The sequence below is a fragment of the Callithrix jacchus genome, chromosome 5, assembly GCF_049354715.1.
Source record: "Callithrix jacchus isolate 240 chromosome 5, calJac240_pri, whole genome shotgun sequence".
NCBI classification, from domain to species: Eukaryota; Metazoa; Chordata; class Mammalia; order Primates; family Cebidae; genus Callithrix; species Callithrix jacchus.
In genome coordinates this window covers 3,418,622-3,433,954 of record NC_133506.1, presented here as the reverse complement: position 1 = coordinate 3,433,954, position 15,333 = coordinate 3,418,622, and the positions used below count along the sequence as shown (strand labels likewise).

At 41.8% G+C, this 15,333-nt stretch overlaps 1 protein-coding gene and 1 pseudogene across 13 annotated transcripts in view; one reads left to right on the top strand and one right to left on the bottom strand.

Annotated features, from left to right (window-relative positions):
- Positions 1 to 15,333, top strand: part of PHF20 (PHD finger protein 20) — a 196,886-nt gene that overhangs the window by 103,166 nt on the left and 78,387 nt on the right. For 8 of the 13 annotated variants that reach the window (XM_035302759.3, XM_054256870.2, XM_054256872.2 and 5 more), the window contains 2 exons: positions 9,038 to 9,117; positions 13,776 to 14,163. The exons of 2 other annotated variants lie outside the window; for them this stretch is intronic. In XM_035302759.3, coding sequence (XP_035158650.3) covers positions 9,038 to 9,117; positions 13,776 to 14,163 — 468 coding nt within the window. The remainder of the gene's footprint in view (positions 1 to 9,037; positions 9,118 to 13,775; positions 14,164 to 15,333) is intronic. 3 more of the 13 variants (XM_008995455.5, XM_078370986.1, XM_078370987.1) reach the window with 1 other exon arrangement.
- Positions 1,214 to 1,456, bottom strand: LOC118153966 (cytochrome c oxidase subunit 7B, mitochondrial pseudogene; annotated as a pseudogene).

Here is a 15,333-nt window from a genome sequence, read left to right as displayed (position 1 = left end):
TAGCAGTGGCCCCCAGCTTAATGGCACTGTGAGGAGCAGTTCTGCTGGCAAGGCACCCCCTTTATTTCCTGTAAATGTCACTCATGTCTTGCTGGTGCTACCAGGAGGAGGCAGGGGATATAGTGAAGTCACACCTTGTAGATTCATCTTTAGAAGGCTTGGTCTGATTTTCTTGCCACTCTTAATCTTCTTGGATATTTTGCTGAGGCTGAGTGTAGAGCAGGCTGGTGGGTGGGGATTCTAGCCAGAGTGTGGAAGTGGCAGCTGCTGACACTGAGGAGTCTGGCATGATTGAATCAGAACTAAATAACAACTTTAGTTTCTTAAAGGAGTCTCTTGGCACTTGGAAAATAGGGCAGGTGATGTCATATTATTTAGCTCTTCTCACCTGGAATGGTTCTTCAGCAGTGGAGACTAAGCATTATTTAGTGTGAATGCAGCGATTAGTAGTTATGTTAAAACCCTCAGTCTATGTTGTTGTAAAAGAGTAAAAGATGGGTTTCTACTTTCAGGGACTCTTTGTTTTTGTTTTTGTTTTTTTTTTTGGAGACAGAGTTTCGCTCTTGTTACCCAGGCTGGAGTGCAATGGCGCGATCTCGGCTTACCGCAACCTCCGCCTCCTGGGTTCAGGCAATTCTCCTGCCTCAGCCTCCTGAGTAGCTGGGATTACAGGCATGCACCACCATGGCCAGCTAAGTTTTTGTATTTTTAGTAGAGACGGGGTTTCACCATGTTGACCACGATGGTCTCCATCTCTTGACCTCATAATCCACCCTCCTCGGCCTCCCAAAGTGCTGGGATTACAGGCTTGAGCCACTGCGCCTGGCCTCAGGGACTCTTTGTTTGGAAGCCATCTCTGGTGAGCTGACTTCACCTCTTTGTTGGGGCTGCTTAGCTTTCCCCTCCCTTTTTTTTTTTTTTTTGAGGCAGTCTTGCTTTGTTGCCCAGGCTGGAGTGCAGTGGTACGATCTCTGCTCACTGCAATCTCTGCCTCCCAAGTTCAAGCGATTCTCCTGCCTCAGCCTCCTGAGCAGCTGGGACTAAAGGCACATACCACCACACCTGGCTAATTTTTGTATTTTTTTGTTTTTTAAGTTTCACATCTATTTTATTTCTTCATTAATGCTGTATCTTAAAGGGTACATAGTACTTTAACTTGACATCAATTATTAGCCGTTTTTTGAACAATTCATTATTACACCAGCTGAGATGATTACTGATCTCTCCATTCCTTTGGGGTGATTCTGCCAACAGAGGAGAGGTTCCTTTCTATTCTGATTTGTGTTGCTCTATATGTCCATAGAGCCATACAGAAAGTGGCTTCACTAGCTAACACAGCATTATCATATTTGTCATAAAAATCAGGGGTACGTTTCTGGTGGCTCTGCCTTGCCATTGTTTGCTGAATGCTTAGAACTTGGAGACATCTTAGTGCATTTTTGACCAAGTGAAACATCATGAAGGTAAAGATAGAACTGTGTCAATGCAGCTGCTGCTTCAACTTTTGTATTTTTAATAGAGATGAAGTTTCACCATATTGGCCAGGCTGGTCTCGAACTCCTGACCTCAAGTGATTCACCTGGCTCAGCCTTCTGAAGCTCCCTTTTTTTTATACCAGGGATAGCAGATCCAGTTATCTGTCCATTAATGGGGCTTTTGCCCCCCAGTAGTGGACCACTCTGCTCTGTAAGTTATTGTCTTTGAGGAAACTCAAAGTTATTGTAGGTTAGCATTTACGACAAAATGGGGAATTGTTTCTTTCTGTTGATTTGCGGTTCTTTAACTTGAATGAGCAGGTAAATCAGCTCCTTCTTCCTAAAAGCTATGCATATTTTTGAGTCATATTGCTTACCCCGCCAGTTCAGTCCCTGGCCGGTGACTGAAGTTGTCTGCATTTGCAACAGGAGATGCTATGGAAATGGTCTTGTTTCTAGAGTCTCTGGCTGAAGCAGCTCTTATTTTTTGTTTTATTCATGCTGTAACTGATTCTACATTTGAAATGTGGGGAGGTTGATACTATGTGAACAGCTTTGTAGAAAGAGATAAGGAAGACTGAGGCTTACACATGCAGGTATTAGCTTTAGCTTGGCTGTTTCCTTCTATAGGGGGAAGACGGATTGTGCTTCCTCCCACTTTTTTTTTTCGCCCAGATAGCCTTTAAAGATGTCAATGTCTGGCCAGGTACGATGGCTCATGCCTGTAATCCCAGCACTTTGGGGGGCTGAGGTGGCAGATCACCTGAGGTCAGGAGTTCCACTATGGTGAAACCAGAACCAGTTTCTTTTCTTTCTTTTTTTTTTTAGAAACGAAGTCTCGCTCTGTTGCTTAGGCTGGAGTGCAGTGACACGATCTCGGCTCACTGCAACCTCCGCCTCTCAGATACACGGGATTCTCCTGCCTCAACCTAGCCTCCCAAGTAGCTAGGACTACAGACTACAGGTGTGTGCCACCACACCCGGCTAATAATGCTTGTAATTGTAGTAGAGTCAGGGTTTCACCATGTTGGCCAGGCTGGTGTTGAACTCCTGACCTGGTGATCTGCCTGCCTCAGCCTCCCAAAGTGTTGGGATTACAGGCGTAAGCCTCCATGCCTGGCTCCCAATTTCTACTAAAAATACAAAAATTAACTGGGCATGGTATAGCTGGCCTGTAGTCCTAGCTATTTGGGAGGCTGAAGCAGGAGAATCACTTGAACTCAGGAGGCAGAGGTTACAATAAGCTCCGATTGTGCCACACTGCACTCTAGCCTGGGCGACAGAGTGAAACTCTGTCTCAAAAAAAAAAAAAAAAAAATGTCAGTGTGCTGTGCTTCCCTTTTAGGGTGACTTGGTGGTATTGATCCCTTGGTCTGTGACAGGCCCTGTGCTAGGTTATTTCCATTTCTTATCATATTTAGTCTTTACACAACAAGGAAAGATTATTGCCATTAACCCCATTCTTATTTTGAAGATGAGGAACTAAGATCACAGGGGGAAACTGCTTGAGGTTATAAAGCACTTGGATGGTATTGCTGAGATCTGCATGGAGGTCCCTGGTTCTCTAGAGTCCCTGAACTGTTGTTCCCACAGTACCGGTCTGCCTCTTTGGAGCAGTTTTCCTAAGAGGGCAGGTGTTTTCAATCAGGTCCAGGTGTTCGCTGATAGAATGTGAGAGTGAATGTAGTGGTCTGTACTTTCTGGAGCTTGGTGTTGTCTTGAGAACAATGATTGAGAGACAGGTTCTGGTCCCAGTTCCTGCTCAGTGATTATGAGCAATTCACTGCCTTTGCTCTGGACATTTTTGAACAGATAGAAGTTGCTGGGTTTGGTGGCTCACGCCTGTAATCCCAGCACTTTGGGAGGTCGAGGCTGGTGGAACATGAGGTCAAGAGATCGAGACCATCCTGGTCAACATGGTGAAACCCTGTCTCTACTAAAAATACAAAAAATTAGCTGGGCATGGTGGTGCGTGCCTGTAATCCCAGCTACTCAGGAGACTGAGGCAGGAGAATTGCCTGAACCCAGGAGGCGGAGGTTGCGGTGAGCCGAGATCGTGCCATTGCACTCCAGCCTGGGTAACAAGAGCGAAACTCCGTCTCAAAAAAAAAAGAAGTCAAAGAGGGAATGGGAATAGATGAGCATTGTATTGGCCACAGAACCTAAACCCAATATGTAAAATTGCTAAGAAAATACTTAGAGGGAGGGAAAGGTTTTGGCTGCAGACATGTGCACATCTCCACCCCTCAATCTGTGGAAGCCTAAGGACTTTAAAAAAACTTTTTTTTTTTTTTTGAGATGGAGTCTTGCTCTGTCACCCAGGCTGGAATGCAGTGGTATGATCTCAGCTCACTACGACCTCTGTATCCTGGGTTAAAGCAATTCTCATGACTCAGCCTTCCAAGTAACTGGGATTACAAGCACCCGCCATCATGCTCAGCTAATTTCTGTATTTTTGTAGAGACACGGTTTCACCATGTTGGTCAAGCTGGTCTTGAACTCCTGACCTTGTGATCCATGCACCTTGCCTTCCCAAAGTGCTGGGATTATAGGCATGAGCCACCATGCGCGGCCTGGCTTTTTTTTTAAGGCTAGCTTTTTAAAAATGTCTCACACCTGTAATCCCAGCACTTTGGGAGGAGGCTGAGGTGGGCTGATCACCTGAGTTCGAGACCAGCCTGACCAACATGGAGAAACCCTATCTCTACTAAAAATACAAAATTAGCCAGGCATAGTGGTGCATGCCTGTATTTCCAGCTACTCAGGAGGCTGAGGCAGGAGAATTGCTTGAACTCGGTAGGTGGAGGTTGTGGTGAGCCGAGATCACACCATTGTACTCCAGCCTGAGCAACAAGAGTGAAACTCTGTCTCAAAACAAAAACAAAAACAAAAACAAAAAACAACTAGTCAAAAGCAGTCGTGAGAAGGTGGGAAAGAGTATCACAAGAAGTTCGATCTGTAACTGACTGTAAACAATCAATTGAGATAACTCACTGCTTTCAGTCTGAGAAAAGATGTTTGAAAACCCTCCATTTTCCATCTGTGGCATTCTGGAATAATCTGACTTCTGAAGAGTGAATGAGATAGAAAAGAAGCCCTGGACGCTGGGCACGATGGCTCACATCTGTAATTCCAGTGTTTTAGGAAGCCGAGGTGGCAGGATTGTTTGAGGCCAGGAGTTCGAGACCAGCCTGGGTAGCATAGACCCCCATGCCTCGCTATCTCTACAAAAAATAAATTAAAAAAAAAACATTGGTTGGACATGTTGGTGTATGCCTGTGGTCCCAGCCACTTGTGAGGCAGAGGCAGTACTATTGCTTGAGCCCAGGAGCGTGAGGCTGCAGTGAGCTAGGATTGTACCACTGCACTCCAGGCTGGGTGATAAAGATCTTGTTTCTAAAAAAAGCAAGAGGCCCTGAAGTCTTAGTTGTGGTAGATTTCATGAGCAACAGAAATCTGTCCAATCCAAAATCGCCAATGTATTATCCCTATGTTGTTGGTCCTAGAGAATATGAACTTGTTATGCATCTCTAGTTTTGTTCTTAGAACCCTTCTATTACTGCCTGCTATGAGATTGTCTGCGATGCTAAGTCCTTAACCCCCAGAGAGGCAAGACCAGGAAGCATTGTTTCATCTTAAAATCTAAGAACGAAAGCTACTTAAGAGAGTCTGAGGCAGGTAGCCCTTGTGTCACATAAGAGGAGATACAGCAGGATACATTTATTTTGAGTTCTTTCATTTACATGTTGCTTGTTAGGTAGTGTTTGTGGCCACAGGAGAACTCTATTATTACCCACTTGTGGGAGGATTCCATAGGAAGACAATCTTTTAGTAATATACATGAAACCATTAAAGTAAAATTTGGGCTTCTCTGTTGTCCATTATTTGCTCTGATTTATTGAAGCCCAAGTTAGGCTGTGTTTAGCATGATTAAAGGAGAAAATTTCAAGATGATCCTTTGTAGTCCCTTGGAAGTTAAAAGGGTCAAGACTGAGATATATCTAAAGATGGTCATCCCTTAGCACCTTTGGCCATAGTTTGGGCCATTTCAGAGTGGCTGGTGCTACACTGGATCTGTGGTTTGGAATTAGGCTGAGGAGCTTGAGCAGTAGGCAATGTGGGGTGGTGGGAAAAAATTGGTCTCAGGTCAGTAGACAGGCTTGGATTCCAATGATAGCTGTCTCAGACTTTATTGTGGAACTCAGGTTCCTTTTATGTAAGTCCTTCTGGACTCTGCCATTAGGAGTAAGCTTCAGAATTAACCCCAAATAGCTGAAAATGTTGGACTGTTAGGTAACATTACTTAATATTGCCTTTTTGATGTTGGAAATGACAGTAAAAATGATAGTTTTCATTTTGATGTAACTGATACTGAACTAACTTTGTTGATAAAATAATTGGAATTATAATCTTCGGTGGCTTGTAGGCTTGGGTGGCTTGTTGACACACCTAATATTTAAGATTTCAAGATAACTGGAGTCTTAGAACTCCCATCCCCCAACCTCCATCCCCAGACTGGCCAGAGCTACACTGTGATTGTTTGAGAAGGGTCTGTTTAGAATTCCATAGCATTGTTTATCATAACTCCTTTGCTTGCCAACACCCACACAATATAGGCAGGGAAAAACAGGAACCAGACATTTGTTATAAGTACTCATAAGTCATTGCTGAGCTGCCTGTGTAGACAGATAATTGTTTATGCTCTTAGCTGTGAGTTTCTTTTATCATAGCCTGTTCATCTAATTGCTGTTGTTTTAACCCAAACAGGCATAACTATATATCCTTATATCTTGTTTGCTAGCCAGTTTCTTTTTTCTATATTTTTAATTTTTTGTGGGTAAATAAGTAGGTGTGTATTTATATGAGTTACATGAGATCTTTTAATACAGGTATGTAATGTGTAATAATCATATCAGGGTAAATGGGGGTATATATCACTCCAAGCATTTATCCTTTGTTATGAACAATCCAGTTATGCTCTTAGTTTTTTTATTTATATTTTTTTAAGACAGAATTTCACTCTGTCCCTCAGGCTGGAGTGCCGTGGCATGATTTCAGCTCACTGCAACCTCCACCTCCTGGGTTCAGGCGATTCTCCTGCCTCAGCCTCCTGAGTAGCTGTGATTACATGTGTCCACCAGCACACCTGGCTAATTTTTTTCCCCATATTTTCAGTAGAGACAGGGTTTCACCATGTTGGCCAGGCTGGTCTCCAACTCCGGACCGCAAGTGATCCACCTACCTTGGCCTCCCAAGTGCTGGGGTTACAGGTGTGAGCCATCGTGCCTGGCCAAGTTATTTAAAAATGTACAATTATTTTTGACATAATCACTCTGTTGTGCTAGCAAATACTAGGTCTTATTCATTCTAACTTTTTTGTACCCCTTAACCTTTGACACTCTTCCCTACTCCCGCCCACTACCCTTCTTAGCCTCTGGTAACCATCCTTCTACTCTCTGTCTCCATGAGTTCAATTGTTTTAATTTTTAGCTCCTACAAATAAGTGAGAACATCGAAGTGTGTCTTTCTATGTCTTGCTAGCTTGTTTATGTATTGATGGCACCTGTAACAAATAATTTTGTAATTGCCTCGAATAAAGGTCAGTAGGTAATTACTAATTGTCTATAGCAGTGGTTCTTGGAATTTGCTGAACATTAGAATCACCTGGGGGAGTTGTTAAACCGTACATTTCAGTGTCCTGTTCCCACTTGCTGATTCAGTATATCTGAGGTGGGTCTGCTAACTTGCATTTCTAGTGAGTTCCCAGGAGTTGCTCACGCTGCTGGTCTGGGACCACACTTTGAGAGAAGCATTGGTCTGCTCTAAGGCAGGTACTGTTTGTGGAAGAAAGTGGTATAAAATGTGGTCGGTGGCCTTTTTGAGTTGTGATCTGTACTTATATGAAGGTAGACTTAAAGAGTGTGAAGCTCTTTAGCCTGGTGCCAAATGAGTCCAAGGAGTTCAGAACAGAGGGTAATCATTAGTAGCTGAAAAGCCAGGAAGCTTTTACAGAACTGTTGTGGGTATTTGAGACTGGGACTTAAAGATCAGTAAGTGGCACATTCCCTGAAGGAAAACACTTTAATACAGATGTGGAGATAGAAGTGTCGCCGGCAGTTTCAGTGGGTAGCTTCTTACTTGGAGTTGGTGAGTGTTGGATGTTGGTAATGAGAAATAAGGTTTGGAAAATTATTGGGCTCTGATTGTGTTGAACTTTGAGTACTTTTGGACTTCATTTGTTACCGGGGATTAGCCATTGACTAGGCCACTGGTGGTGGAGGGATTTAGGGAGAGAATGTGCAAGAAGGAGGGAACTAGATCTTAACTTTGTTGCTCCCAGCAACAAAGGTTTTTTTTGCAGGGGTTGGGGGAATTGGTCCTAAAAAGGGAAAAACCTGTTTCCCATTTCTGAACCTTGACAAGATTAACTGTGATTATTATTTTAAAGCCCTGGGGCAAAAATGGGTGGGGCATGAATTGGTTCTAAGATGCAAAATTTGAAAGTGTTGTTCCGGTGCAGTTAATGAGAACGTCTGTAGTTGGACATCTTATTTGGGAAGATAAGATTAGTTGAGTTTATAGCTTAAGGTTTTTTAGCAGGGAGGGATCTTTATTGAATACTTTTTTTCCTAATGGGGAAAACATTAACAATGTAGCAGGAAAAAACTAACAATGTAGCATTTTATGTTTTGGCCAAGTCTCTTTTAAAACATTGTATCATGAAGATAATTCAAATGGATTTTGAGATGTGGAGATAGAGCACATCTCTAGAAACACAATACATTTATTGGAATGATTTTTTTTTGGATGGAGTCCCTCTCTCTAAAAGACAGAGAGCCATGATCTTTTTTTTAAAGCTTAAGAGCTACTATGGGCCCAAGCCCAGAACATAAAGATTAAATTACAAAAGTAAAAAATTCACCAAGGGATAAATAAGTCAGCATGTTCCTCACATTCTTTTTGTTTGTTTGAGACGGAGTCTTGCTCTTTCGCCAGGCTAGGGTGCAGTGGCACAAACTCAGCTCACTGCAACCTTCATCTCCCAGATTCAAGCGATTCCCCAGCCTCAGCCTCCTGAGTAGCTGGGGCTACAGGCACAAGCCACCATGCCTGGCTAATTTTTTTTTGTATTTTCAGTAGAGATGGGGTTTCACCATGTTAGCCAGGATGGTCTTGATCTGCTGACCTCATGATCTGCCCACTTTGGCCTTCCAAAGTTTGGGGATTACAGATGTGAGCCACTGTACCCAGGCTTTCCTCACATTCTTAATTGTTCTTGACAAAAATTCAGTGAAATTTTTTTTTTTTCTTAATGAAGCATCTCTAAAAATGGGAGTTTTTTTTTGATGGATTTTGATTTATGTAGATTGAAACTGTGTAATCGTAAGAAATGAAGGCAGCATACTGTTACCTTGGACATAAGTAAGATTCAATATGATTCTTAAACAGTTTTAAACTCCTATAAGCTTATTATGTGGTTGGAGATCCCTTGTGTTTATACTTTGAAAAGTTACCACTTTAATGAAACTGAGTTAAAATCATGATATCTTCTTGAATTTTAGGTACTTATACTGTGAAATTTTATGATGGAGTAGTTCAGACTGTCAAACATATTCATGTCAAAGCTTTTTCCAAAGATCAGGTGAGAAATGTGGTTTTGTGCTTTGTATTATGAATAATGTTAACGTTGTATTTTTCTTTCCTCAAATAAAGACATTACATTTATGATGGCAACTGTTTATTTTCTTCATCTGACACAATTATTTTCTGGTGAGAAAATAATACACAAGTTTTCAGAAGTTGTAAATGTTTGTCTCTTTGCTGTTTCCTATTTATTTATTAGAGACACGGTCCTACTCTGTTGCCCAGGCTGGAGTGCAATCCTCTGCCTCCTGGGTTCAAGCAATTCTTTTGTCTCAGCCTTCTGAGTTGCTGGGATTATAGGCATGCACCACCAGGCCCGGCTAATTTTTTTGTATTTTGAGTAGAGATTAGGATTTGATCATACTGGTCAGGCTGGTCTCGAACTCCTGACCTCAGGTGATCCCCACCATGCCTGGCCGCTGTTTCCTTTTAATAGAGATTTTTTTCAAAAGTGCCAGATACTTGGATACCACTGCCTATATTCTGTTTTCTTCATCTTTTCTCAACAGTGTCTGGTTATTCTTTTCTTCTCTCTGGGCCCTGCCTTCCCCACCACACACACACACACACACACACACACACACACACACAGGCACACTTCTTCTCTCTGTGCCCTGCCCCCCCCCAACACAGCTGTTAGCCATCACAGGGAACTTACTGAATTTCTCAAGGAGACAGATCTCCAGCATGTGTTCTCTCCATCTAGGTCTGTCTTTTAGCTTAGGACCATGTCTTGGCAGTTTACAGAGCTACCATTTGGCACAGATTTATCAGCCACTTGTGTTAGATGTGCCTGGTTTGAGAATTTTGTATCCTATTGTTCTAGTCACCGTGCATTTACTTGCCTGAGCAAGGGGCCTCAGTTTTGATACTGGAAATACGGTTTGCATAGATATCTATGCAAACTAGATAAGCCATCTAGGAGTGTTGCTTACTTCATGATTTTTCACCTTTTGTCTTTTTTGTGTTTATGTTTTAATAGTTGAGGGGAAAATAGAGATCAACATTTGGATATTGGTGTTTTTAAAAATCTTTATTACTAATTTCACCTGTTGAGACAGCTAATTTAGCAATTTAGTAAAATATTTTATCACTGAGACATCATAACTGGTTACTCAGCCCCTTGGGTGGCAGTTGATGTGACAGTATTTGGTGATGCTATATAACCTGTTGTGTCTTTGTTTTTTTTTTTTTGAGACAGAGTCTTGTTCTGTTGCCCAGACTAGAGCGCAGTGGTGCAATCTTGGCCCACTGCAACTTCCCTGCCTCCCTGTTTCAAGTGATTCTCCTGCTCAGCCTCCTAGATAGCTGAGACTACAGGTGTGTGCCACCATGCCCGGCTCATTTTTGGTATGTTAGTAGAGACAGGATTTCACCATGTTGTCTAGGCTGGTCTCAAACCCTTGAGCTCAGGCAATCTGCCCACCTCAGCCTCCCAAAATGCTAGGATTACAGGTGTGAGCCACTGCGCCTGGCCCTGTGTTGTTTCTTTGTGATGATGAAACAATTCTACTTATCAGAGATTTTTAATGAATTGTTCTATATGTATATTTGTAATTTTTTTTTTTCTTTTTTTGAGACAGAGTCTTTCTCTGTTGCCCAGACTGGAGTACAGTGGCCTGATCTCTGCTCACTGTAAACGCCACCTCCCAAGTTCAAGTGATTCTCCAGTCTCAGCCCCCTGAATAGCTGGGACTACAGGCATGTGCCACCATGCTTGGCTAATTTTTGTATTTTCAGTAGAGATAGGGGTTTCACCGTGTTTGCCAGGCTGGTCTCGAACTCCTGACCTCAGGTGATCTGCCCACCTTAGCCTCCCAAACTGCTGAGATTACAGGTGTGAACCACCATGCCTAGCTACTTCAAAGGATTTTGATACATGGTACCTTTAGAGGTAACCTCAAGAATGTTTTTGCCTTTTGCTTGTTTTCCCCTTCAGAAAATTAACAAAATTATTACTTAAAGCTTGGGCCCCAATGATGCTTTTTCTTTTGATCACTTGTCTCTCAGGCACGTAAGGAGCCATACAGTATTCTAAAACATTGTTTTGGCCTTAAATTTTGCAATTTTTATGTTAGGTTTGTAGAAAAAGCTAATATAGAGGACAGAATAATGAACTTGCCCAGATTTGGCTGAATATATCCAGAACCTTCCCAAGTGGAAGTCCAGGGCTTCAGATAACAAATGTTTATCTGTTCACTCTGCTTTACTCAGTAAATTGATGGATAGCACTTACAGTGCTTGGCTTGGAGGTGGGTGCCTTACCCACCGAGGATTTCTGGGTGCCGTGCTTCATTTCTCATTTCCCGGTGGCCTCTGAGTGTCTAACCTTAGCCTGGTAGGCCCTTAAACACAGGTGCATGGCTCCTGGACTTGGTTTCTTTTCCAAGAGGGAACAGCAGTTTGGCTAGTTATCTGTCATGGGCGGTTTTAAAGGTTTTTCCACTTACTATTAGAATAGATTGAGATTTTTTTTGTTCTGTAGCACTGCGCTGCCATAAATGTTTGGATAGCCTCTCTATTAGTGACACTTACATTTGTGATGTTGTAATACATGTTTGCTGTAGAAAATTTGAAAAGTACAAGGCATAAAGAAATAAAAACTATAATTCCATCAAACAGATATAAATGTTCTTAATACTTTGGTGTATAACTTGGCTTAACAGTTTGGTGTATATCTTTCTGTGTTTTTATTAAGCGTTTGTGTGTGTGTGTGTGTGTGTGTATCTATTTCTTTTCAAAACTGGAGTTGTGGTACATTAATATAGTACTGCTCTTTTCTTTTAACTAACATTTCCCCAAGTTCCTTAATATTCTGAGAATATGATTTTTAATGGCTATTTTGTAATATGTAGTATTTTGTAATATGTATGTAACTGCACTTTGTGTAACCAATTCCCAAATGGTCATTAAGGATATTTGTAAATCCAGATACACAAGTCTGATTATTCTCTTAGCTAATTTTATTTCTAGGAATTTGTTCTAGTTCAAAGGTATAACCTTTTTAGTTTTGACTCAAATTGCCAACTCCTCCCTGAACCCCCAGTAAGAAGGGCGATTTCACTTTCTCTTTCTGCTGGCCGTTGACAAGAATTCCTGTTCTCAAACCTGGCTGCTTTCAGGATAATTTTGGGGACTTGAAAAAATATTTTCTTGTTTATTATTTTTCCCAGTAGAACAAATTAAACTTTTATTTATTGAGTATTTAGGTACTCCTTTCTGCTTCCAGTGGAAACCATGTGCCTAGTTGTGCTAGGTGCTGGGGATCTCATATGAACATAGTATGGTGGTCTCTGTTCTTTTGAGGTCCTAGAAGAGAGATATGTACACAAATAAACTTAATTAGAGTTTTGGAATCTTGAGTTTTCAGACCTGGCCTTATTATAAAACAGTCATATTAGAGGACCTGTGACTTTTAGTGTGAATTTTAAAGAATGTAATTTAGGGAGAATGTAACTAAGAAACAGTATTTCCTGCCAATACGCAAAAAATCCCAAGTAGCTCAGGAACACAGTAGGTGGCTGTTGAACTGAGCACAACCTAGTAGAGGAAGCAGAGACCTTGGTTCTGGGTTGGAAAAACCCAGAACCTTTATAGATTTCCTGTTCAGCTTCCAGTTATTATTTTGGGTTTTTCTCTACATAAGACATCAGCATATGCTGGCAAACTGAACCAGGCCTCTGAAAAGCTCTGGGTCAGTATAGTAATGCTGGAGATAAGGACAGAGCATGAAGGCATTTTCTTAGAACACCTCTGCCAGAAAGATTGCTTTTCTGAATTTTAAGGCCAGGCATGGTGGCTAGTGCCTATAATTCCAGTACTTTAGGAGGCTGAGGCAGGAGGATTGCTTGAGCCCAGGAGTTTGAGACCAGCCTGGGCAACATAGGGAGACCCTATCTCTACAAAAAATAACAATAAAAAACTTAGCTGGACATGGTGAAACATGCCTGTGGTCCCAGCTACCCGGAAGGCTGAGGTGGGAGGATCGCTTGGGCCTAGGAGTCAAGGCTGCATGAGCCATGATTATGCCACTGCACTCCAGCCTGAGCAACTGAGAGAGAGACCTTGTCTCAGAAACAAAAACAAACAAAAACCCAGAGTTGGCCTTGTGTGGTAGCTCAGGCCTGTAGTAATTCCAACACTTTGGGAGGCCGAGGTGGGCGGATCACGAAGTCAGGAGATCAAGACCATCTTGGCCAACATGGTGAAACCCTGTCTCTACTAAAATACAAAAAACTAGCAGGGAGTAGTGGCACGCATGTAGTAGTCCCAGCTACTTGGGAGGCTGAGGCAGGGGAATTGCTTGATCTGGGAGGTGGAGGTTGCAGTGAGCTGAGATCGTGGCACTGCACTCCGACCTGGTGACAGAGCAAGACTCCATCTCAAAAAAAAAAACAAAACCAGAATTTTATTTTCTAGTGACTTATTCGTCATAATAAGGGAGACTGCTCTGTCCTTGGAAGAATTGAATTGTTTTAAGTTTAAGGATTGATTCTCAACTCAGTACAGGTGGATATGTTCAGTGGTGCTTTGTATTTGTGACCTGGCATATGTCCTCTTAATTTCTTTGTTTGTCTTCATAAGTTTGTAAGAAACTCCTGATTTTGTATTTGCAAGTAATCACAAAGTGTTTCATCACTATTTTGCTCATTTTAGAATATTGTGGGTAATGCTAGGCCTAAAGAAACAGATCACAAAAGTCTTTCATCATCTCCTGATAAACGAGAGAGGTTTAAGGAACAGAGAAAAGCCACAGTGAATGTGAAGAAAGACAAAGAAGATAAACCCTTAAAGACAGAAAAGCGACCCAAGCAGCCTGATAAAGAAGGAAAGTTGACCTGTTCTGAAAAGGGGAAAGTGTCAGAGAAAAGCCTTCCTAAGAACGAGAAGGAAGATAAGGAAAACATTTCAGAAAACGACAGGGAGTATTCTGGAGAAGCCAAAGTGGATAAGAAACCTGAAAATGACATTGTGAAGAGTCCACAAGAAAACTTGAGGGAACCCAAAAGAAAACGAGGCAGACCCCCTTCCATAGCTCCTACTGGTGAGTTTTTCAAGTGGGCTCTACAATGGGCAATGCCAGAATATTCTTCTGTGGCCCTTTGTGGTTCTTTGTAACTTGTGTACTTCAGTTCTTTGTTTTTGTGACTGATTTTGAATTGTTTTATGATCTGGAAACAAGTTGTGTTCACGAAACTGAATTTAAGTGAATGTAAGTTGGGAAGTGTGTTCATACCTGAGCTCCCTGAAGCACTGGTTAACTGTTGACTAGATACTTCAGCTTATTTGAGAAAACCTGATAAACCAAGGCCTTTTCCTTGTACTTTTTCAAACGATCTCCATTTAAGTCAGCTTAATGGAACCTGGAATCGGGAAATAGAGTTTTAGTAAGACAGACATGAAAGAAAAGAAGTAGTAAAAAGGTATGGGCTTCTGAAGGAGACGGGGACAAAGGAACATCGGAGCTAAAATGCATGGGTACATTTTGTAATTGAGCTCCTTGGAGAGTAATTATTGATTAGAAATTTTCACAGTCTAAATAAAAAACCGAGGTGGCTAATCGGTAAGAGACAAGGTTAGAGGGTATAGATTTAGGAAAGAATGACAGTTACTAGAAAACTTAAAATTTGGAATTATTCTAGAATAACCAAGAATGAAACAAGCTCTGATTCCTTCCTAAGCCAAACACTCATTCTCCAGATCAATTCAGTGTCATGAAGAGTCCCCCAGGGTCTCTAGACTGAGCCTGCCCATGATTAAGTATCTGGCAGTGATCTTCAGACATTCTTGATTGTGCATTCTCTATGTGTTTAGCTGACAAACTGAGAATCCCCTAGCATGTTTTAAAGCAGTATTTATCTTTTTCTCACAATTTTAAATAGCTGCAGTGGATATATTTAAGATACAAAAACGTGAAGGCTGAGTGCGTTGGTGCATGTTTGTTGTCCCAGCTACTCAGGAGGATGAAGTGGGAGGATTGCTTGAGCCCAAGAGTTCCAAACCAGGCTAGGCAATGCAGTGACACCCCCACACACACACACTCTCTCTCTCTCTCTCTCTCTCACACACACACACACACACACACACACATGTGCGTGCCATGTATTTTCATCAAAATTGTGGAACTACAAAGCAAACCTTTTCATTATTTCCTAACGATGTAGAGAATGGAAAGCTGGTCTTCCCTATCAAATCAGCTTTCAAACTTAATTTC